Source organism: Phymastichus coffea, unplaced genomic scaffold (genome assembly GCF_024137745.1).
Source record: "Phymastichus coffea isolate CEN01 unplaced genomic scaffold, Cenicafe_Pcof_1.1 PCOF00082, whole genome shotgun sequence".
NCBI lineage: Eukaryota > Metazoa > Arthropoda > Insecta > Hymenoptera > Eulophidae > Phymastichus > Phymastichus coffea.
This window is the reverse complement of record NW_026706893.1, coordinates 601,699-628,234: the sequence shown is the minus strand read 5'-3', so window position 1 is coordinate 628,234 and position 26,536 is coordinate 601,699. Positions and strand designations below refer to the sequence as shown.

Below are 26,536 nucleotides of genomic sequence, written 5' to 3'. Positions count from 1 at the left end.
GCGCCTCGCTGAATACATCCTTCTTGCTCGCTTGCACTCCTAGCTTTACTATCTCTTCTTTTGTTTCTCGGCGTTTCTAGTTTGCATGAGACGATGGCATTATTTCATAACCATATCAGTTTGTAGTTCCGCTTACACTTTGTTCTCTGGCTATGAATAAGTTTCGAGAGTGCATTTTGAGATTACACTCGCTTATGCTCATTAATGCGTATGTCATGATAAGTAAACAAAAATCGTAGTCAATATCAGTGGACGCGAACTTTCAGACAGCCTATTTCGCGAGTAAGTGCAATCATAGTTTCGACCCACTCAAAGTGCAGCGCTGGGATACACCTAATGCAGCGCACCAGCAAATGTCAAGTTAACCCCTTACATTTGAGCTCTGGCAGCTGCACTCAAAGAGGCATTGTGCACATCCACACAATAGCCTGATGAGGTGGCATTGTCGGACTTGTCGAACTCCATTTATGACGGTGGCCGAGAGGCTTCGCGACGGCGACGACGCTTGCTGTCGTGAAGCCGCTACGACTCTTTTTATTGTCGAGAAATTGCTCGCCGTTGAAAAGAGTGTGCGAATTCTTGTTGTTGTTGTTGTTGTTGTTGTTTGCTTCCTTGCTGACTCGAGAGCAATTGTAAGCTGAACATTTGTCACTTCGCTATTCATTGCTTGGCGGAACTTTGTAGGCGATTTAGCGACGAGATGCTTGGCTCGTGATGGTTGTTTTATAATATATCTTTTATATACATCTTTTTCGTTAAAAATGAAAACGCTGAGTAAGATTTTATTAAAGTTTTTGCTTGATCTCGCCGCCGCGATAAACAACGTTTTCATAAAAGTTTCCCGAGGAAAAGTACATACACACTAACTGTAGTGCAGCGAATCCAAGCCTCGTATTTTCATAGTGTATAGGTATATATATACACACCATTGCAAAAGAGAAGGCAATCTCATTTTTCCAGCTATTTTGTCGAGCTTTCAACCGTTCTTTTTAACTTTTAACATTATGAAAGCTACACTTGTGTAACTATTAACCTCGGAGGCTGTTGTTTTATTTCTAAGCTACGAGTACACAGTGAGTTGTCAGTCTCTCACTTGAACCATTTTATTTCAATTTTTATAAAAACACGTCTACTGTGATTAAGCGTTGCGCAGTGAGGAGGTAATAAGCAGGCAGGAAGAAACAAAAAGAAAACGTAAACTTGAAAAGTCTCCTCACGTAGTTACGTTCAGCGTTGCTTTATTCAAAATCCACAAGCCACAGCGGGACCAAGAGCAATGAAATGAAGTCTTACTTAAATTAATAAGCTGCATCCCAGGTGAAAATAAAAATAAAAAGCAAAATTAGCCACAACCGCGAATTTCATCTTGCAAACTTGCAGATATTTTAATTTAGCAGTCGTTTCGCGCGAATCGGCAGCAGAGTGGCAACTCATCTGCCAATTTGCCTCGAGCTGCAACGCCATGGAAGCTCATACCGACGCTGCGCTGCTGTTGCTACCGTACGTTCGCATAATTATTCGCCGGCGCTTCGGCCAGGCGTGAAATGCGCTTTTCTACGCCAGTACACTTTCTTGTTCATGTACGCTCCGACTGTGAAGTCTGGCAACACTTATGCATATTATTATTTTTAACAGTTACTTGGGATTCCCATTAATGAAAATAGCTTGAATTTTTACATAAACGTCATTTTAATAAATTTAGCGTCCAGTTAACTTTTTTTTGCATTGTTCATCAAACAGTTCTACTTAATGGCAAAAGTATACGATTAACTTAAAGGGTTTGTAAAAGAGTTTACTTTGGAAAACGTAACGGTCGAGCTCCCGAGAATATGGAATGTAGTTTCGTTTACGAGCAAAAATTCAGTACATAAACAAACAGAAATGATTTTACCTAGCTTCGCAACTTTTCGATCTCGCAAGTGAGAAAAAAGAAACTCTTGCGTACAACTTCATCCATTAGGTCACCCCTAATCATGTTTCCGTGTTGAGATCCAGCGAAAACTCCCAAAAGCCTGTGTTATTTTCCACTGGCATTGTTTTCTACTTTCTATTCTTGCTGGCCGCACGCTTTCATCGAATCTCCCATTTCGACTTGAAAAGAAAGAGAAAGAAGCACGAGGAAGATTCGAACATCTGGATTACTTCGAAGAATGGAATTTCCAAGTTTACTCAGCGTATCAGCAAGTACGAGATAAACAACTTTTGGAGTTAGAGTGGTCAGTAGGTAATCGATGAGAGAATGAGTAAGTTGGCTATCTTCTGAAATAACCAGGCAGATATCGATATCATTTCACTTGACATCGATGTAATCGAAGAAATTGTTTTGATTTTTCAACTTGTATCGTAATATATGTATTATAAAGGCAGATTACATTTAACAAATTTTCCAATTATTCGATCGTTGAAACAATTTAATGAACTGCAATAAACACGTACTCGATGTGGATGATAGCAAGTATAACTTAAAACACTTTATTTTTTTTATTAAAGATTTAAGCCATTGTTTTGCTCGTACTTGACAAGCAAGAGTGAAAGCTTGGTAAGGTATTGATTTTTCAGACATATCGGGAACGTTCCATGTGAATTTCCAGTCGGCTGATGTGCCGGCAGAAAAATGTCAACGTATCCTTAGCGCGCGTCCTCGCATTTCGCCCCATAATTTACGCGCTCGGTAACCAAAAATAAGGGTGCGCATTTTTCCTCTTTCCCTCGGTGACGTTAATGGTCTTTTTGATCTTCCCTTCGTAACAGAAACTTGTGGCGATTTACGCCTCGGACGATTTTCCTCCTTTCTATCTTAAGCTTCCATCTCTGAGATACATTTCGGCAGCTAGCTCACATCTAGTGTGTATTTTCGGAAGGCGAGGAAGTCTCCAGTCGATAAAATTGACGCTAAGAGCAATTCACTCTGCTGACAGAATTGTGAGATTTTTCGTTCTACATTCATGACTCTGACATTGTTATTGATTTGTGGTTAACAAGCTTATTAAAAGCAACTTATACTCGATTTCATGAAAAAATGTTATGCGATATCAGCACTTAAAAAGAATGAAGAATAATACCGACCCCTGATGACTTTCCGATCATTCATAGATTTTCACACAAATGAGAAAAAAGTTTTTGAGAAATCGTCATTCATACTCAACAGTGCGAAACAGATAATAACATAAAATCCATCTGAAATTCGACTCGTCGAATAATAACGCTCGCAAACTTCCGAACAATTCTTATAATATCATCAGCGTCGACGCAAATCAAAAGGGATTACGACCATTATCTTGGCACAGCCAAGAAGTGAAATGAGAAAAGAATCCCCGTCGAATTGAATTGGCATGAAGGGGCTTCCTTAACCCAATTAGACTTTGACCGTTGATAATTAATGAAGTATTGGCAACTCGTTCGAGAGCTCGCAACTTCATTAAAATTCAAAGTCTTTGTTGATGAGAAGTTCAAGTGCCACTACTCTCGCAAATACTTAACGTCTTTATTGACGAGCACAGCTCCACTGCGTAGCGAGCGCCTGACGGTTGTTAATAACTTTATTAAAATAAAAGCTGCTCTACGTGATTTACGAGTATAAGCGTTGGCAGAAGTACACCAGGGTCCGCGTCGACAAATGCCAACTGTTTGCGTAATGAGAGTACTGTCCAGGGACAGCCCACGGCTTAAGAGGATGCTTTCCTGAAGGGAAATTATCCTTTACATTTTTAACTGCAACAGTATTTAAAAATCTAGGATTGTTGTATTTTTCAATTTCGCCGACAAAATAACAATATTAATATAAAGCACATTTTTATCTCTTTCATTTATGAGTAATATTAATGTATATTCAAATTATTGCAAAGTTCATTGATTTATCGTGTTTCCACATTTTGGTGATGACTTTTACCGGAACGAATTTACTACACAATTGATATGTGTGTGTATCATCAAATCTAGCTTATATTATACAAATTTTCTCTCTACCATTATAAAATTTCTTATGGCAAATAAAAATTACAAAATGTAACGTTTCAATTTTTTAACGTAAAAATTTTACAAGAAATGACAGAATGAACGGCCGAAGATCAATAAAAATTTCTCGTACAAATTTTAGTACACATTTCTGCATGACTTTGTTGAATTCGTTAATTTTCCCATTTCCACTCGTTTGCCAATTCAGTAAATCATAACGATAGAAAGCCATGGTACGTTGCGTTTTGAAATGAAATTGAATGAAACACGAATCCACGATTAATTCACATCTGATCACCACTTTTCCGGTCTTCAATAAAATAGATAAATTCAATAATCCAATAAAAATTCGAGTATAAATCGTAGGTAAAATAAAAAAAGTTGCGGATGGGGAAGGGTGGGGGAGGTAAAAGAGCGTAGGCCTATGAATCGGCAATTTGAAGAAAAGCAAATAATATTTATAGTCGCAGCTCGTCGGCGAAAATTGAATCGGGGGAGAGGAGCGAGGGAGCGAGCCGCGCACGTGCGCGCCTATAAATCAGGCGCGAGCGTAGTCATCATCGAGACTCGCGCGCCCGCGCCAGTCCATCGTACATCGAGACGCGCGATCGCGGCAAATTAAATCCCGGACACACAAAGGTAGCGGCTCGATAAATCGCCTTCCGACTCATAAATAAAAGGGACTCTCTCTCCCCCCGCTCTCTCGCAATCAAGCGCTGGAGCTTTTAGCGCCGCGAGTTACGAGAGACGCAAAGCACCCAAGAGCTTTCGCACTAGTGCGCCGCGGGTGTGCGAAAGCTCCGCGCCGAGATTTACGGCGAATCGAGCCTGCTGGATCGCTGAGACGCGATTTTCCGCAGCTTACGCGCACGCACCTATCCAACTTTAAAAACCTGTTATTGACTGTGCGCGCGCGTGTATGCGCAACGATTCGATTTGAAAGCTAAACTAAAACCGCTTTACCGTCATTTACGCGCGCCCTCGTTCATTTTTAAGGAGCCTTTTCACGCCAATGCTCCGCCTCATTGCTCATTTGTGTGTAAAGCTCATAGAGCATTTGCACACAAATTAACTTTTTTTTTAATTTTCAGTCTTGAAAAATTGACAACTTTTGAAAAACATCGTGCAAATTGTAAAACCCGTCGTTTCAATACAAGTATTATATCCAAGAATTTGTATGAATGTATAATCCACTGCTTGAATAGGTCAAAGTATTTTTAACCTTGTCTTCGTTGGCAAATTGATATACGGATATGCAGCGGTGTTTTTGATTATTCGCGAAGGACGCGAGTTTAAAACTATTTACAAAGGCAGTAAAATATTTGAACAAAGCTTACCACAATATCTAACCGTAGTTTCAAAGTGAAACTGTTCTGGGCAATTCATGTGTTGGTATGATCCTTTAGCCCCAAATGTGACATAATATCATCAATCGTATAACGACATGGAATAATATATTGAAAGAAAAAAAATAACGGTTAACAGTGTGAAAAGCCTGCATCATCATATCTAATCCGACCCTCCCTAACTTTATCAATTACGGGGTAGTTTGATCAGACGCGATATCGGGAAACTTGGCAAGTGCGAAACCAAACACGAATGCAGCGTACATTTTCGTCACACGACCTCACACACGAGTAAGCCAACCCCTTCTCTTCTTCGAACGCGCTAACAATTTCAGAAGTTCAAACGAGGCGCGCCGCGCTTACGTAGTCGCATTGCTGCTGCTGAGCTCTTGAGCCTCACTCAGAAAAGTCGGGACTCTGCAACCGCCGCTGCCACGTGTGCTACAGTTTCAGTTGCCAAACTCTATAGCAGCACTCAGTCGAACTCCAATTGCAGTCGGAATTATATTATGCGAGTCCAGTAGTGGCTTCACCCGACACTCGACCTAATTGCCTGTGTAAAGCGCTTCAATTCGACTGTTGATTTTGCATTCGACGACCAGTTCCCCCCTTTTAGCTTTTTGTTGTGATAATGTGATGCAGTGAAGCAAAACGCCAATTTACCATTTTTTTTTCTCCCAGAGCGCAAATTTGTCATATTTTAACAATTTCACTCTGCTATTTAACTAATTAGAGAGATAAGTGGAATCAAAAGAAGATATAGAATGATGCGGTGGAAGGGGCCATGATAGAAATATATATTTACGTTTGTTGATAACTAATCGCAGATATAAAACAGAAAACGCGTCAAGTATAGAATAACGTTAAATTCATCACACAAATCGTAAACGAAAAAGAAACATTTTTGAAACTTACTTTTAAAGGAGGCCTCCTGGGATCCTTTTTAAATTCCGTAAAACGCCGCTCGAAACTGTCGTCCCAATACTCTCGACTCCTCATCCAAGATGGCTGAAACAATAACATAACATAATTTATTTAGATTCCACACTCAATAAATATAGTTCGATAATTTTACAATCAAAAACAATATTGCTATAACGGAGCATAGTCAGGTGGGCTTAAAAGTTTGGCGGTTACATGATCGGAAGTCCTATCTATCGGAATACGAGCTACATTTTCCCAATGCATCTGATGAGTCCAATAAAATTCTCTTTCAGAAGCCGAAATGAAATTAAAGCACGAAATTGCATATTTTTCGCGGACTATTACGCAATAGCCATCCCTTACACTTTGCAATCCATATTCAACAATCATTATGCAAGTTACATTCCTGTAAAAATACTGCAATGAAATTGATTTTCCAGAAACTGTACGTCAAAGCATTAATTTCAGCAATAATAGTCAGGAAGCACAAGTACCCTTCACTAGCAAATATTAAATCGATTAAGTGCAATATTGCGCGATGGACTCAGTGGAAAAAAGAGGGAATCGCTAGCATTTACCCCTAGGTCAACTTTTTTTTCGAACCAGCGACTCCTGATGGGAGATCGAAGAGGTAATAACTGATTTTCACGCATCAGCGCCACTAATCGCTGTGTGAGCGCATGGTTCGTCATTTCATTCCCGGACGAACATCACCGCGAGCACTTTTGCAATTTCGCAAGCGAACTTCTTCCATTTCCTTTTTTTCGGGGTTAACGGGCCGATCGAAGTGCATGCTCGCGGCATGGTCGTTCAATGGGTCCTTTAACGACTCCCGTGGGGACCAAACAGCAAGCACTCGGCATGAGAATCAGGAAAATGCTCGACCTCTTTTAGATGTTCCATTTTTTCGCTTAGCTTTCTTTATTCCATCTCGATCTTTCGAGCCGTCCACCCTTTCCCTCTCTGCCTCAGCACCCAACTATCGAACAGTTTGATTTGAAGCCTTTCATCGCTGACCTATTTTTATTTTCCCTCGTTTTCTTTTCTTCTTCTCATTTAATCACTGATATTTCAAAAAATAATCACTTGGATGTTTTTGGGGACTAATGAGCAGTAGAATTTGTTTTATTTCAGAAATTTTACTGGATCAATAATTTTAAAAAGTATGCAAAAACTTGATTTAAGGAACACCCAGTGTCTCAAAATTCGAATATTATTTTAATAATCTCATCTTATCAACTAAAAAAATTTTATTAAGTATAAATTCAGTAGCGATTCAAATTAAAATGCATATAATTAACAAGATATCGTCTCTAATTATAACGACAGATTGATATGATTCACGGCGGAAATGATTGTATTATCAAACTTTGCTTTCCACGTATACGCTGAATTTGACTGTATATAAAAGACGTGCCGTGTCATTCTGATCACAGTTACTTCCAAATTCAGTTACTGAAAATCTGTAAATATGATGAAATTTGCAATTGTGTATGTAAAAATTTCGTAATAAGAGATATTTACAATCTTACGACAAATTTTCAAAACTATTAATAAGAAATGTTTGGCATTTGCATATTGAATTTTCGGTTTTATGCTTCTTCACGTTCTTCAGAACTCACAAGTAATTTTAAGTAATAATAAATAATAAATTCATTTTAGTGTTGCTTGTGTGGCACTATCGCTGCCGGTTGATGCTCGCTACGTGATTTCTCGTCGCGACATAGACGACAATGAAGTTTCTGTACCAGAATTCAAGGTTAACGCACCTTGGAAAGGTAACCCTGACGAAGGATATCCAAAATTTGATGGTAATCCAATGAAACAGTTATTGGTAGAATTAACGTCAATGATGGCTAACTTCGCTGCTATTGAACTCGAGAATGAAAAAGATGTTCCTCCGATCGTCAAATCAATTGTTAAAGGCGCTAAGAAACTAGATTGGGCAAATTTCGATGAGTATTTGAATTATTGGGGATCGGCTCAAGTTGCTCTGATGGAAGTGATTGAAAATGATCAACAAAATCTTATAGGATCAGATGCAAATAATGATGAAGATAACGTAGAACAAAGTTCATTCTCTATATATATATGACTTTCTACATTTATATTTCGTAATAGAATATTAAAAGTATAACGCATATAAATTCTGTCTTTTTAATTTTCTTCATCGCTCACTTAACTGATATAAACGATGCATTGAAGCCAATCAATTATCATTACTAATCAAAACATGTATAATTAATTTTGGAATATAACTTTATCAAGTTCAATATTATTTAGAGTTAATCACGAATAAACAAACTATTAAGTAGCCACCGGAAGCAAAATTTATAAACGAAAAAACCCAAGTTTAACTGAGGTATTCTTTATCTAGGTATTTACACAGCCGAAAGATACGACTTGTGAAACATTTTAATTAAAATTCGAGAGTTATTTAATAAAATAGTGGAAAAACAAGTATAACCAAAGGGTAATGAGGTGTAGCTACAACTTAAACTTTTCAAATAATTAAACTAATTATAAACTTTCTCTTCTACACACCTTGTTTCATTGAACTAACACAGCTAGGTTATTGGATGAAACGTAAATGTTATTTTCTATAAGCTGACAATAACCATATGTTGAGCGCTATATTTTTGTCAATTTCTTATTTTTATTTTTCATAAATTGAGTTATATTCAAAATGAAAATTATAAATATTACTAATATTACGATGATTTTCACATATAAGGTATCGACATTACCAACTGCAACATCAACTACATGTGTAACGCGATGATTGACATATATTACGTTAAGTATTAAGAAACCTTGAAAGTTCAATGTGAAAATTCTTTTCAGTCGAATAACTTCATCAGAACTGCATCTATCGAATCGAAACATTGTAATAGATGGTAAATTAGTTAATAGGAATATCTGTTACTGATGCAGTGAATCGCGACTCTTGATATTGGAAAGATATAAATTTTCGGAGATCAGATGAATAATATCAAGATTAATAATACACGTATAAAACTGATTTTTTTATAGTACATAGATTTACTTTCCAAGACAATGTATATTATGTACAAAATGACAACAATCATTACATGTATTTTTATCAAGTTCGAGGATTTTCCTCCATAGGCGCAATTTATCTTCGCTGTTAGAATTGTAACGATCAGTCCGAATCATAAATAGAGTGTATGAAACATTAAAAAATTTGAGTATTAGTGAAAGAGATCAATCGGTCGATCGTCAAATAAGTCGAGCAGATTTTGCTTCCCTGTCGTTCTTGCGGCTGACCTACGGCACATAGTGGTTTGGCGTTTCAGGTGACTCGCGACCGCACGTACGTACATTCGTTTATTACGTACGAGCGTGAGCGCTCGTATACACAGCCGAGAGTGTCGCTGGGCATTAAATCTCTGTTCCTGTTCCCATGGAGCGATATTTGGCGCGTGCCCGGCACATGATTTCTCGCTCGGTTGTGCGAATTCTCTTATTTATATATGCCCTGGCGAGAGGAACGCCTCGCTAAATATGGAATAGCTCTCGCGTCGGCCCTTTATATTATCTTAACTTCTGACTTTGAATCGCTGGCGGCATACACGCGAGTCATGGGGTCTCGGCGGACCGGTCGATAGATTTATTCGCGGTGCGAGTGAATTGTCGCTGTGCACCAGTTTACTGTATGCAACGGCTGTCTTATCACCCCTGTCGACACTTATTCGATAAATAATGCTCTCTTGCATTCTGAATTGTTTTCACTGCCACTGACCACAATCTGATAACAATACTACGTTTTATTTTTTTTTTCAATGATTTATTTTCGATTCGAGGACGGCTTTGATAAGAAATAATGAATTTCGATGTCATGACGTTCGAATAATGTATGGATATTAAACCGTACATCTTTAAAAAAAACTAGATGAAATTTAAACAATGCTATACTTTCGATTTACCTTTAATAAACGTACATAAGATGTGCACTTATTATATCTTTATTACTTAAAAAAGAAGATAAAAGTTAACAAAATTATAATAACAAAGAATATTAACGATAACGCGAGAGGTGAGGAAGTTAACTTACTGCAAGTGTATACTACTCCTAACTCTGGGACTGAGTATATTATCTCCTGAATTATTTTCTTTTAAACTTTTAAGTCGCTTAGAAAAACTTTGATAAATTTAAAGTTGAACTGTCATATAAAAAAAAACATTCAAGAAAATTACTCTCGTCAGAAAGTACCGCTGCAAAAAAACGTGTAAAGCAGGAGGCTCTAAAGTAAAAGCGCATGCGATGGAGCCTCTGGATAAGGATCTAACAGTGGCTGGTCCCGACAATTAATCACTATTTGCCGCGCGACGTAAGCCGCGACGACGAGGAGGAAACGAGAACGCGCGCAAGCGTTATAGTTTTCACGCGATACTACGACAGATAAGACTTGAGCGCGAATAGTTAAAAGTGCTCGTTTGTTTCGCTTGCAGCTCCCTAAATCATTGACCCTTCGTCTCGCGTGGATTTATACGAGTTAAGCTCTAATCTAACGTTAAACTTATCTTGGTCGAAGAATATTTCACGTGAGTTGCTGATGCATTTTGAATTAGTTTGTGTAGCGGAAATTGCGGCTTGAGATTCGAAGAGGGTAGGAGAAATTAATCGAATTCCGAACTTTTCCATCAAGGGATCCATCAAGTGGAATTTTTCTAAAGTTATCGTTACGAAAACTGTCCAAGTCAAATTGATTCAATGATAAATGGTTTGTTTCGAAGTTCTTGTTTATACGAATCATCATTTGTGTAGTAGTGTTTGAGTATCGCGTTGGTCAATTATCGGGTTCAGAGACACGTTTGACAATTGTTATTGTTAATCTACCTATTTTCTATTATCAATTTATTCATTGATAATCAAGTTACGATAATTTGCTAATGAAAGCGCATAAATATTAACAATGGTGTTGGTGAATAATATAAAGCGTTGTTCTCAACATTGATCATAAAATATTTACTATTGAAAACCAAAACTTTGTAACTTTTCAAAACGACTGATGCGAGTTGATGAAAAGTAAATTTTTAAGTTTGATTTATTGTGGAAACGAAATGTTCAATATCAAGAAGAAAAAAAACAACATGGAGCCATCTATCAAGTCAAAGCTACGGGACATTATTCTTAATTATTCAAGATGCCTAAGCTGTGCAGGCGGCTCGCACAAATCAAACAAGCCTGTCTCGTAGAGTCCCTCGACGCAGAAGATTCAGCGTCGCGAGGACAAGCAATTTTTACGTGCGTATATACCGGAGAGGAGGGGGTGAGACGTCTCGCAGGATATCCCGTATAAAAAGACAGGATGTAAGAGAAACCGTCGGTAGCAGCAGCAGCGGAGAAAGGGAAAAGAAGCAGCGCCGAGGGAAAGCTATGATTTACGGCTTAGCTGGGCGAACGCGGGAAAGGGGTAGCGCTCGCGCCAGAAAATGTATGGAAATGCATTCTCCATCCCCTCCTCCTTCTAGAATTCAGTCGCTTCTTTCTCCATCCAGGATCAAACTGCGAGTGAATAGCGAGAGGCCGCTGCTAAGCTCCGATAAAGCTCCGTTAGGTGGATTTCAACCACCAGACCGACTGCTCGATGCAAAAGCTGTTGCTGTACCTTCGTTAACCTATGATATTGCAGTGGCCGATGCTGCAAGCAAACATATTCTTCCTCTTGGCGAAATCCGTTCTCGTCGAACGAGAAATCTCTGATATATCGACAAACAGCTCGACGACAACGTGAAAAATAAGCAGAAAAAGATTTGAGCTTACTCTCACTTGATGCGCACTGCGAAAGATAAAAGTCAATGAGTTAGAGTAGCTAGTAGTAAAACGATGGAAGACTTCGGGAAGCACGTGCGTAGTAGAGTAATAAGAGAAAACCCAACAAAGGGCGAGCAGCGCGAGTGATCAGACTGGCCGATCGTAAAACTCCGTGACTGGTGCGTGCTTGCGAAGACCACGACTCGGCCTATATGCAGCAGAGACGCGCGACACGCGGTAGTCCGCTGAAAATGTTCGCCGTCGAAGACGTGAGAAAAAGAACCGATGAAAAACGAGGTTAAGTAGAGATGCGGGACTTTGGAAAATTTGACGGTGATGGCGTGACAGCGAAAGGAGAGAGCGAACGTCAAGCGTGCGAAAAGTTTTCACGATACTTGACCTCTGCTCCAAGCAGCAAGTGGATAAGATGCTCTTCGCTCATCAATAGTACGCGTGCGTTTGTAAATTATATACATTCCATTTAAATTTAATTCTGCTAGTTTGTTGTAATACTAGTACTACTTTTTCCTTGATGATCATTATCTGATTTTTTCAAACAAGACATAATTACTTCTGCTTATTTCCATTCCCTACGCAACTTACAAACGGATCAAGTGAAAATTCGAAAATAAGCTCTCTTCGTGCGCGAAATGAATATTTTGTAAATCAGAACGGTTACGTGGCACTTTGCTGAAAAGTAGAACTTTCTCGCCAAAGTTTCTTTTTACACAAAATGTCTCATATTTTGCAAACGTCACGTGGCGCTAATGCGTTCTCTTACCTCCATCATGTTTCAAGTTGCAAAAGAAAAGTTTTACCATCGATAGTCATAGTCAATTGAGTTGCCATACACGTTAGGTAAAACTTCCTTACTCTAATAAAGTTTATTCCAATTTGAAGAGGTGATATATTTCAACGTTATTAATTAAATATCAATCTTGAATTAGTTTAGTCTTCTGGCAAAATGCTGTTGTCAAATACTTGATAGAAGTACTAGATAAGAATGAGAAGAAGAAGAGAAGATCGTTGGTAATTGTGCAAGTTTACGAGTATTCATCGAGTGATTCGAGCTGGATAAAAAGAAATCTCGTCCACTCGACATTTGAAAACCACGAGAGATGCCTTAAGGTTAAGTACGCAGCGGCGGCTATATCTTTTTGCAATGGGGAGAAGATAAAGGCGAGAGGGAGTAGAAACGGCTTGCCCGGACTGCACTTTACGGCAGCTTGCAGCTAAGGTTATATTCCGCGAGAATGGGCTCCCTTCCTTCGCGCGCGAGAGGTCGGCTCTAAAGAGATACTGTCGAGCCGTTAAGGTAAACTCCGCTCCGACTCTCTTTCTTCGTTTCTTTGTCTCGGGCGCTCTTACGGGGAGAGCGCATGTGCCCGCGAGGAAAGCCATTGGACGCGACACTCGGGGGTGTGAGAGACACGCGGAAAGCTGCAGCGAGAGAGAGAGAGAGGGGGGGGGGGGGATAGAGAGAGAGAATGGATCCCGGAATGGAGAAATAGCGAGGGAAAACGGAGAACGCGCGTCACTGAACTTGCAAAAGACATAGTAGGGTGAGAACGCCTCGACAGAGTCCAAGAGTATGCTACGATAGAGGCGACGACGAGTATTGGAATATAAGAGGAGCTAAGAGCTGTCAAGGGGAAGGACTAGCTATGCTCCGAAGTTGTATACCCAGTATTTTATGCAAAACCCTTATTCTTCGAACGCGCACAGACACTGATGACTTTTATTTTCTAACGGATCGTAGAAATGGCGAATAATGTAGTATAGCGATAACAATACTTCGATACTACATTAAATATTCATTAGAAATGGAGTTTGTTTTGATAGTGTATGATAAAATAACAGTTATTAAATCAAAGGAAGGTCAAATTAAAAATTAATACCTCAATTAAAGCATCTGTATTGGCCATTTTTTTTAACAATGTTGAAGTGTTAAACATAAGACTATTGAAACACTCATCTCGCAACCACATTTCATAATCACTCTAACTTTCTGAATACGAACAAATATGCATGTTCAAAAAGTGGTTTATTAGTCAGATATGACATCCTTCTCCTAATTACAGGAAAGTTGAGTCGAATTATCAACGGAAGCGATTATGCTATCAAACTTTACTCTGATTATAGACGATATTTTCCAGTATAAAAAGAGATCCATTTAGTTTAGATCATATTAGTTTTCAAATTCACCTGCTGAAATTCTGGAAAACATGCTAAAATACACAATTTTGTAAGTAAATTGTTATTTCTTTCAATAGAGGAAATTTTTAGCCTTGCCATAATTTTTTGAAAAATATTTACAATTCTTTTTATGTCTGCATACAATTATCTATTTTTCGCTTTTACATATCCTTCTAAATGCGTAATAATAAAAAAGAAAAATTATTCCAGCATTGTTTATGTGGCACTATCACTACGCGTTGATGCTCGCTATGCAATTTCTCGTCGTGACGTAGAAGAAAACGACGTATCTATTCCAGAATTCAAAGTTAACGCGCCTTGGAAGGGTAATTCTGACGAAGGGTATCCTAAATTTGATGGCAATCCAATTAAACAAACATTAGTAGAAATTAGTTCAATATATGCATACATCATTGCTGATGCTCTGAACAATGAAGACCGCATTTCTCCGATCATCAAGTCAATTATGAAAGGTGCTGAGAGGACAAATTGGAAGAATTTTGATGAGTTTTTAAATTACTGGGGATCCGCTCAAGTTGCTCTGATGGACATGATTGAACGCTAAGAAAAAGCTTTGACGATCGTGGAAGGCACCCAAATGAAAATGATAATAAATTAAGGATATTTTGAATATATGCATCTCAAATATACGCTTCGGAAAATCACTGTTAACTTAAATTTTGTTTAATGAAAAGATTTAGCGCCATAGACAACCCTGAACGCCAGAATAAACAAAAATCTTTTTTATGGGGCTTATTTTGTTTGTAAGGATCTCATCGGGGTTCTATTTTGATTTCTTTATTTTAAGAAATTATTAACGAAAGCTTTCTAAGAACTTTGACTGGATTTATAATTGCAGGAGTGACTATTATGGAAGTTTAGACATTGTAACTGACTTAATTATTAACAGCTCAAGGTTTCTGATTAGTCATTCAAATAACCAAACGAAATCTTTTCATAAAGTTTAGAGGTCTAGTTCAGTAAAAAGAACTCATCAAGATTGACTTTGCCATTCACTCTGTTATGGTTGATGTGCTACGTTGCGTTGACTCATATATACCACATATTGATACCGTCAACATCACTTTTGTTACCGAGTCTCTCTAGCCTCCTTCTATTGCTCCCGTCTCTCACGGAAGGTGACGGATGCGCAATAGAAGCAGCTATATGCTCGTGCACTCGTTTGGAAAACCTCTCAACGGACGCGTGGTTCAACTCAGCTCAAACTAACTGTTCTGTCCAGACTAAGCCGACAGCCTTGACTGCTGTCTCTTGCGATACTATCTTAATTTTCGCGCTTTATGTATCTCGCCGAAAAACAGTGCTCAATTCTCAAAACGCTCAAGCAATCCAGCGCGAGAAGTTGTGTGCGATGGCGTCAGTTGACTAAAAATGATTTTCATCCATTCTGACATTCAAAATCGTGCATGGAGCTATATTTTTCCAATAAATAAAATGTTATGTTGTCAGTGATTTTTGGGGCGTATATTTGAGATTTTTGTACTTGCGACCAAAAAAATTAAGGTCTTCACAAGTTAACAAAAAAATTTTTAATGGCTATCGTTTAAAATTACCTAGTTCCCTTAAACAACATCGTAAAAACGATATAAATCAATTCACTTTGTTTAAATTTGTCATCGTGACTGTTTTGAAAACATGAGTTAATCGTGAATCAATTTTGATCATACAGATATTATGAAAATATTTCACTTACAAAGATTCTTTAAGAGGAAGTCATAGTGCAACATAATCTATAAATTCGTAAAAACAATTATACTTGACTAATTTTCAGTTATTATTACTAACAAAACTTATAATTTAAATTGTTCTTCAGAGTATATGACTTTTATCATCGATAAAAAGTTAATATTGAACGGCAATTAATTATTACAATATTTTACAGCATCTAGACATTCCATCAATACGCTATTGTAGGTTTTGTTATGTTGTTTAATATACAACTTTTTACAATAAAGAGAGTCATTCATCTACGTCCACGATTAACGCGATATTTTACATTTAATGCAAATTATTGGAGTATAACGAAATTACTTAAGGATAAAATAGTTATCATAGTCCTTTAATCATATAATTAATGGAATTGATCTTGTTGGAAACATGCATATGGATGTTTGCATCTTGGCTTCAGAGCCATCTATGTGGCAGACCAGTCTAGGCAGACTCGTCAGAGCTCTTTCGAGTAAATCAGGCATACATGTAATTTCAACAGCTCCTATAATTCCAACAGATCTATTAATGCGACGTTGAAAAATTTTACGTAAGTAAAAAAGTACTGTAAGAGCTGTCGTAATGTCTTAAAGAAAAAAATACTATCTTTATCACACCACAATTATTATAAAAATGGCGTATTAGATTAAAAATTCTAAAATCCTGGAAAACACTGATAAATAGAATTCTAATAAATTTAAACAATAAGAATATCCGAGAAATACTAGAAAACCGAATGATTACAATTCAGAAAGTGAACAGGCTGAACGGGGTGTTGAGAACAGAATACAAAGCGAAGAAGTTTATAGGCTCCTAATTCTCGTCGCGTCGACGTTGTCGTCGTAACTAGAATACCCGTCTGCAATCGCAGGAGGCTGCTTCGAATGGCGGCCATAATTTTGTAAAGCGACGAATTCGCCGCGTCGTGCAGTTGCGCTTGTCATTCAGGTTGCGCTCGCGCGAGCGGGCTAAGTGCCACTGAAACGGAGTAACTCATTTACTGCGTGAAGGGTAGTTTGATCTGAAAATTGGTAAACTTTACAGGCAGACAGCCTCGTCTCTCACGCGCGTTCTGACTGTTTGCTAACAATAGTGTCGCTTTACGTTCATGAATATTTTCTCATAAAGATGAATGTTTGGTGTTATTTCATTTAGTTTGCGTGGAGACGAAAAATGTCTCATTGAGAAAAAACTTCAAATTATTTATCAGCTATTTTAAATATTTAAAAGCAAATCCAACTTCTCGAAAATCTAAATTGAAGTTTTATTACCATTAAATAATAATATTCTAAGAGTTTCAAAATAATTGTAAGATATCCTCCATTAAGATAGTTTAAAATAAACCCTTCATTAATTCTATGTCAAAGTGTGTAAACACATTCTACATGGAAAAATGTTAAGTTGCCTACCAATCAGATCTTTATAGACTTTATATCTTTTAGCTTTAATAGGATCTGAAAAACGACATTTAACTTTAGAATTTTTAACTTTGAGTCTGAAAATGTATCGAAACACGTGATTTACAGCATAATATTCTAAGTCAAGGTCTTATTTTTACCTATATTGGAGAGCTGAACCTTACAGACTACACGTGTGCAGTAGGAGATATGGTTCATCCAAAAAATATTATACACTTTATCTTTATCTAATAAACAAAAACCTAGTAGAAAGTATTATTGATATATCAATCACTCTGAATCGGCTCGCACCAAGAACTATTCGTTCTCTCATATCGAAAAACATGCGCATCGTTTTCTTTAATGTACGTCCTAGCATAGCTAACAACGTACTAGAAAATATACTGGAGTAACTTAACGTAAAGAAAGCTCACTAGTGACAGCCTTGAAGCAGCTATCAACAAAGAAGAATATAACCACGTGACCAGTATCTGTAAGTAAGTATATGTCCATCCCTATAATCTCCAAAAAGTTCTAGACATATTCAAGATTATCAAATACTTTATGAATATAGGCACCGACACCTACAAATGATTCCAATGTAACATTGAAGGACATATAGCCAAAAACTGACTTGATGAATCATACACGTCCATACAAATTATCAGTTACACAAATTCCATAAACACATACTTCTGATACTCGCTATTTAGAAAATGTAAATATGTAAACTAACAACTTTTAAACCTCGCACATTTATCTGTAACACTAAATACTCCGAAACACTAGTACACACACCTATTTCCAAATACCAATAAACTCACATACGGATATTACATGAGGCCACTCTCAAATAAACTCCTCTAACTCTTTAATAAATAACACTGACACATCAATTAGTAAAATCTATATAGATAAAAATTAAAACACAATCCATAAACAACAACGCGGAAATGTAAGAAGACCCATTAAACAAAATATTAAAACCCATTAAAGAATATCTCAATAGGCAAACGCCCTCCTCAATTATAATCAATTCAAGAGCTTACTGAAAAATACACAAGAAACTAATAAAAATAATTTTGAACTATACCGAAAATTTAAAGGCTTTCAAAAAATTTATTAACACAAATATACGTGTATCCTAATGTAGAAGAACCTTACCTCACTGCCCTCCCCAGCTAATTCAGGCTCAAAATAAAACAACCAATTCTTAAGTGAATAAGCTAATCTCATAGAATAATTTATGTTCCATTGAGCTATTTAGCTTTAAAGAATAGAAATTATCGAAATAATATGGCTCCAAGAAAAATTCTTAAAGATAACCGAACAATAAACATAAAAATCTACCAAAACTATTACAAAATTAGAATAGACTGTCTTGTTGTTACCGGGGGTATTAGCATCCTAATTAAAAATAATATATACAGCAAAGAACGACAAATAAATACAAATAGAAGCCATGGCAATAACAGCACTATGCAAGAACCAAATCATTATATGTAACATCTACCTTAGCAACAAGTACAAATAATATCCAGCTGAACTACAAAATCTTATCGATCAACTTCTTAGACCTTCTTTATTAATACAATCAAAAACTGATTACGGCTACATGGTATACGACTCAGCTACAGATATAGTCCCGGAACAACCGCGCATAATGTTAAATTGAAGCATGCGAATAGCAATAGGAGCATTCAGGATAAGCTTAATAATTAGTAGACTAAGTAAATGTAATATTATCTCTCTCTAACTCAGAAGACAACAACTAACATCAAACTATCCAGTCATAATTCTCCACCTTCCTATTAATTAAGTTTACTTATTCTTAATAATAGTCTTCCATAATCAATCAATTAAAATGAACTCTTCAAGTAGCGAGTGCTTCCGAGTCGGGTTTTACGATCTCGTTACTTATTACCTGGGGAAAAACCAACCGCGCGAGGAATTTCGGCGAAAACCCAGCTTAAATCTCCAACACATGCGGCCCGATATCATGTTTGCTGCCCAACACGTGTTATTTCTGTAGCGTCTGGGGCAGCAGCTCCAGGTGCTTCGTATGTGTCCGTTCAGGTCTAATTTTCCGCTCCGTAGAAAATAGTTTCTTTACAACAAGAGAACACGGAAAGGGATAGCCGACTTGGTAGTAAAATATTAGTCGGTTCTTCGGCTGACGCCGCTCGAACACCTCCTTCGCTTGCGCTAGCTGCACTCAAAATATATATCAGTTCCGCGTGTATCCTTAGTGTGTTGGTATCGACCATCATCTGCGCATACTAACTGCATTCTTCCCGAGTTTGCGTGTATGCTCTGCTACGTGTCCGCGTTCTAGACTTGGCTCACCTCCCGGTAGCCGTAGTGGATTGTGCCCTAGCGCACCTTCCAAAGGAACACCGCCATCGCGGTGTCCACGCGCAACATCCGTAAGACGGCAAGATTTGCACCCGTACTCGAGACGTTCGAGACCCGTGCTCGACACAAGGCCGTCCCTTGTGGGTATTGTGGCAGTGTGCCCTTCCACTCGTAACGGCATCTACGTGGTAATATAGGTCAGAAAGCTCTCTGCGTTCTTGGCCAACCGCGCCCTTAAACTCCTAACTTTTGTAAGAGCATTCAAGCCTATCGCAGTGACTATTAAACTGATCACTAGATTAATTTTATTTATATTTGGTTTAATACAGGCTTTTTCCCCGCCTGCAACTAGGATTTTTTATGTCTGTATTACGTCCTTTTTCGTTGTATTTTCTTTTAAATCAATCTTAACTTTATAATAAATTTGAGTTAATTGAACTTTGGTATTTCATTTGCATGTACCAACTTTCCTTGCCAATTTTGAATTCACATCAATTATAGAACATTACAACTACAAAGCTATTTTACACACGAGCTATAAATTATCTCGACATATGCAATTTCTTACCTACTACTTTTTACCCAAATCTAACAACAAAATATGCTTTTAGAAATCTATAGATGAGAGAACAATTCACAACAAAAAATAGGAATAGTAGAAGACAACGTAAATGACATTTTAGTCAATCACTATGATTATCGCCACATCTGTATCTCAATCTTTTCAAATAGACACAGTATTAGAGCACCAGCAAAACTACCAAAAGGTGAAAGTTGCTTATTGAAAATACCTAAATGACAGAGCTCACTCAGCTCTTAAATCTCTAATTAACCATGCAGTCGAAAATGTAGTTAAAAACTATAAAATAATTCACATATAAACCAAATCTTCTACCAACTAAATAAAAATAATCTAAAAATAGCTATATATTTATTCAATATCCTGTTGTACATCGCGAAATAAATTGACCACCTAGAAAAAAGATTAGCATATTCGCATTCTACCCAAAAATTTAAAAAACAAGCAAAGACATAGACCTTCGCATAATTCGTAAGGAAATTCGCCAAGAATCGAATCAATAATGGAAGAAATGCGACAACGAAAACCAACATAAAACATTGAAATCAAACGTCTACAGGTAAAACCCAGCTCCAAAATTACCAAGAAGAGACCAATTAATGATCTCAACACTAGAATTGGACACGCGGTAACTATTCATGGACACCTTCTTAACAAAAACAAACCACCTGAATACAAGCTTTGAAAATCACCTGTCCATATCCATCTCATTCTTTTCAAATATCCACAATACAAAGCGAATCCTCAAGTATAATACAAAACTAAATCTAACCGATATGCCAAACAACAAATTTAACTGGTTAAAGTTAATATGATGGAAATTATAATTAAGATATAACATTATTTAACGCATATCTGTTCAATCTTGTACATATATCTATATATTATTTTCATCCATATTTATGTAAATCTAATAATCCTATATGTATCTTATCCTATGTATTTAAATATTATTTAATTGCTATAAGTTTGTAAAATTGTATATATAGTGTCGCTAATATCCAATACGAGCGATGCAACTTTAAATAAATAAAAATTTTTTTTAATATTCTATGTGTGAGCCTATTTAACTGTGGTTTTTTATATATTAGTCAATCACAGGAATTAACGTAAAATAAATATTTAAATTTATATAATTGAACCGTGCTAGAGTATCGGCATTTAAAAATTTAAGACGCAGTTATTAATGCGAGAATATGCTAATTATTTTTTAAAACATACATTTGTTTGATTATCGCCATTCCTTTCCGGCTTTGAGGGTTTCAACCTACCCATCGATCGCGGTTCAACGACAAGATGCCTACCAAATCCTGAAGAAATGTTATCCTTTTCGATATTCACTCTTTTTTCCGTTGGCTCCGCATTTTATTTCAATTAATATCAATTCATTAAGCATTTCTATGCTTCTTCGCGAATGGAAAAACGTAAATTGGATTGACGAAATAAATCTTTAATCCATTTTAAAGATACATAATTTTACATTCAATGTTGAACCGATTGCGGTAACATTTTACCTATAACAATTACCATATAGAATAAGTAAATTATGGAACTGTTTAGGTTATTTAAGCTGGAAAAAGGATTATCATGTTTATCTAATAGTAAGTTTCAGACATAATATAAATTATTTGTATACATACATAGGTGTTCAAATATGAATGACATTTTTTATGAAAAGGGTAGTATAAGGTATAAAATTAACTTTATGTCAATATAATTTAATAATGTATTTAGCCAATTATAACTCAAAAGCCATACAGCTAATTTCTGACTACTATTAAAAAATAAGTCGTGCATAACTATAAAAAAAGTATACAGATAAATATACAGAATGTAATGCCGTAAAGTTGACGTCGATTGCCTTTTTAAATCGAGGAAAAAATGATTTCTAAAGATAAGCAGTGACTTATGGCTTTAGGGACTATAGAAGAGCATAAAAAGATCTGATTTTTACGAAATTTAATCTTTGTTGATATATAATGCATTTGTACACTTTGTTTTAAAATACATTAGGGGTCTCTTTTCGACTATTTAAACCTTTGGTAAAAAATACATATTTCATAATAAAAAATCGATAATTATTTGAACTAGAGTGGCGATGAAGATTGAAGCAACTATTTCCTAATGCTCACAATGCGCAATTGTATCGCAAAAGCGCTTAAGAAGAGCTCCATTAAACTCGCATTTTTCATCAAAACGTCATACACACACACGTAACGTATCAGATTTCGTGGAACTCGAGCCGGCGTTCGTATAGCACTCGGCGCGGCGTTTCTAGAATTCCTCTCGTCCATCGCCGACGTGTTCACCCGGCAGTAATTCGATGAGGCTCATTCTCATCGGCTGTAGGGAGGTACGAATGTGGAGGATTAGATCGAAAGTGTGAGGCGGCGAAACACTAACATCGCGGTACACTGAAATAGCTCCGAATGCAAGCAAGTAAGCGGCGCCAAAAGCGAGTAGTCTTTGGAATAACGTGGCGCTTAATCGACCTGATAGACCTGCTGATTTCCGCTGCACTGCCGGCAAGCGCCAACACGCGAAAACCATCCGTATATGCTTCTTCTTGGTTCAATCGATTCGCTACGAGTTTCGTTTTGTACTGAAAGTCAAGTAAAACGAATTCTTAATATTTACTTCTTTTTTTCTTAAAAAATGAAAACAATAACATCTAATTTCAAACTTTATACTTTTACTTGTTTTCATATATAGACAGTTTAGAAATTTTATAAAATGGCTGTAAAACTCATATAACCGAACTGGTGTGGTATTGTAACTCACCAGCATGAGAATATATTTAAATCTTCTCGAACTGAAACTTTGTTTAACATTTTACCAATTAATAACTAATTATCAATGTCGTAGCACGATATTTTCTCACAATTCCCTATACTTTATCATAAATATGTTTGCGCGTATATATTTAAATTATGATGGGATTTCCCGAAAAGCTTTTTCAGTGTTACGAATTGGATTCATTCGCTTCAACAAAAAGCACGTCGCCGGAATAACTGTTAATAGTAACAATGAGAAAATCGTAACGAGCAACCAAAGACAAAAATAGGAGTTAAAAAAGTGAAGCAAACAAAGCACGTCTCGAGCCGATAGGAGCGAAGCCAAAGTTATCTCGTAATTCTCGTTAAAAAGTTGCTTCCCACATCCGGCAAGGCGATGCGCATTCCAAAACATTCGCCTCGTTAAAATCGACAAGCGTGTAGCTGTTGCTGCTGCTGCCTCGTATATATACTCCAGATAGAAAAACTGCAGCAAAGCTTAAAGCGCTAAGACATATATACGAGTCAGCGGAGCATACAGCCGCATTGTTAATCGGTTTATTCTTTTGGAACGGGTTGCTTCAATAGTTATTCGATACGCGCCTTGATCTAGGCATATTATGCATATTTGGTTCAAATTTATGACTATAGCCAATGCATTCACTTGATATTGATAAATTACAATAGTTCTTTTACGTTCCATTTGAGTGGAAACATATGATGAATGAATTGATATTAATTGAAATAAAATGCGGCTCCAAAGGATACATTGGAAAGAGCGAATACCGGAAAGGACAACAGAGTTCTTCAGGATTTGGTAAGCATTCTCGACGACGGGTCGCGATCAATGGGTGGGTTGAGACCCTCAGAGCCGGCAAGGAGCGGCGACGATCGGACAAAAAGAAAGGACCGGCAATCTGAAAAGTGCAACTTCGGGATCTCAGTGGCGTGATAAAGTGCGCGATCTCTTAGCGCCGCGGCAGCGAGAGAACCCGATACGATAAACGGGGTGGAGGAGCATGGAGAGGCCGATGGAGATGACAATGCACTTTCTTTCTCCGCGCGGCAGCACGCGCGCCACTAGTATTATCGCTGACGTCCAACAGACACGAGAACTGCACTGTGACGAGGATCGATCACCTCGCTTGCCATATCCTCGCTTCACGCTCTCGCCAGATCCCATATCTGCACGTACAGATATAGGATACGTTTTGAATATTCACGCATTCTAATTACGATCTTAGGATATGCGACGTAAAATGGGCATTAATATGAAAACGTATAAAATTAAGACGTCCTAAAGATGTTCATCACGAAATTTTTTTATGTTTTATTTTTTTTTATGACTTTTACCAACTTGAATTTATCGGTACCCAAGCTGGCATAACAAATAAAATTATAAACTAAAACATAGCTACTATTAACATAAAGCTTGTAGTAACTCTTTCGTGTTAAGAATATCATTATTCACTAGGATATTATTTATAACTTTTGTTCCTAATCTATTTTTCTGTGAAATATATATTTCATTTCTAATGAATATTTAAGGAAGTGTTGTTATCACTATTCCCCACTATTTACCATCTACTCGATAATTTTAGGTGTTCGTCATCATCAGCATATTTGCAGTCTCGACAGCAGAATTCACATTGTGCTTTAAATAAATAAGTTTGAATTCATTGGAGACTGCCACCCTTTCTCATTACGTCTCGATTTGCTCGTTTTCTTTTCTCTGCTCCAAGGTGCACTTTGACGTCAAAGAGACCAGAAGAGAGGAGCAGAGCGTGGCAAAGCAGCACTCGAGTAGATACTCCGCGATAGATAAGGCGAAAGTCAGCCGGGCGTAAATAGGAACGTAATTGGCCCTGCCGTTCATCCGTACGTCCCGTCGAAGTTTACACATTGCTACCGCCGCAAGCGCGTACGCACGGGCCGCTATCTTCATTTTCGCGAGATTTAATCTGGGAGGGGGAGAGCAGGAAGAGAAACACCTCTTGGCTTTGTATAGCTCGCATGCAACCAGTGCGTGGTGCGAGTATACCTGCAGGTAGTTAGAGAGAGGACCAAGATAAGCGCGCGCGCAATATAAAGGGAGATGCGACTGCGCGACGACTGTAAAAATGCAAAGCGCCCCGCACTGCTGCCCTCTTTTAATGCCAAGCTCTGAATGAGTATTTTCTCCTTTTTACACTTTTGCGCTTTTATCGCACTCGGGCTTTACTGGCGCATTATTACGGAAAGAGTGTTTTGCTTGCTCGGCTACTTTTCCAGAAGGAATCGTGAAAAGCCTGCTGTAGATCTTCTCATAAAGCTCTTAGAAATTTTATTCATTTAGTTTCATTCGTATGAACTTTGATGTTACATCTTTTTAGCAAAGGAAGGTTTGGACCGCTCTTTTTAACGAGCCACTCTTTTGGCAAGACCAATGAATTTCCATTTCCGTATCGAACACCCATGCCACTTTTTTATTTTTAGCAATGCTTGAGTATTTTTCAAATAATCATAAATACAATTTATTATGCAATTGTTTATTGAGCTTCGACGTACGTAAATTAAGTTAAATCCCTGATCTATACGAATCACATTTACCATTTATTATTCCATTTTTTTTTTCAATTTATGCAATTTTCATGTTGTTCGATTTGTAAAGTACATCGTAACTGATTTGTTTTGTCTTCACACATCACATGATCAATGAAACTAAATGATTTTAACCGCGCAAGAAAGTTAAACAACTACTTGCCAGCAATTTTCATGTATAAAAAGTATATGGCACACGATATTTTAATTACTTTATATAATGTTTTATTATTGATTATATTACAGCAAACAGCTTTGAAACAATCAGTTAATGAAAAAAAAGATTTAATATTAGTCCATGCGCTGCACATCTTGTAGCGAGGAACTCTTATCGTATCATAATTCTTCTTGAAGCGTGAATAATTGGTGTCTCAAAAGAGCACAGGAAAGACAAAGGAGAGCGGGGGATGTGGCAAAAGTTTGCAGTGCAGAGGATTGTCGCCGGTCGCGTCTGTTGTTCCAGCTGAGTTTGAAAAAGACTGGGGTAAAGGCAATAGTAGACCACAGAAAACGGCGTGCGAATGGCATTGACATACTTGTTCCCGTGGCCAAAGTACACTCGACAAGTTCAAGTTACGAGTCGCTGCTCGCAAATGCCCGCGGAGAAATGGAGAAATCTTCTCGACTACTTGCGTTTCTCTACGCTTCTTTTCTTTCCCGTTTTTTCAGCCGAAACTTGCCGGTTCCCGAGAAGTTTTCAACTCCGCCGAGAGATAACAAGACTTTTCGACATCTATCATACAGGCCACCGGTTCGGCCCTTCTGCATTGTACAAGTTTATCGGAGGGTGCTATATAATTGAACTCATTGTTTTCCATCCCGGGAATTCAATTATTAAAGGCGCGCCCAGCGCTAAAGTCTGCGGTCAAAGATTCGCCAAAGAAAGTTCGCCGCGAGAAAACATTTCTTGGAATTTTTGACGA

The 26,536-nt window shown here is 37.5% G+C and overlaps 1 protein-coding gene across 2 annotated transcripts in view; it reads right to left on the bottom strand.

Moving 5' to 3' along the window:
• The window catches only part of LOC131668661 (alpha-mannosidase 2), a 141,686-nt gene that overhangs the window by 33,502 nt on the left and 81,648 nt on the right, over positions 1 to 26,536 (bottom strand). For both annotated transcript variants that reach the window (XM_058943018.1, XM_058943017.1), the window contains one exon: positions 6,216 to 6,308. In XM_058943018.1, coding sequence (XP_058799001.1) covers positions 6,216 to 6,308 — 93 coding nt within the window. The remainder of the gene's footprint in view (positions 1 to 6,215; positions 6,309 to 26,536) is intronic.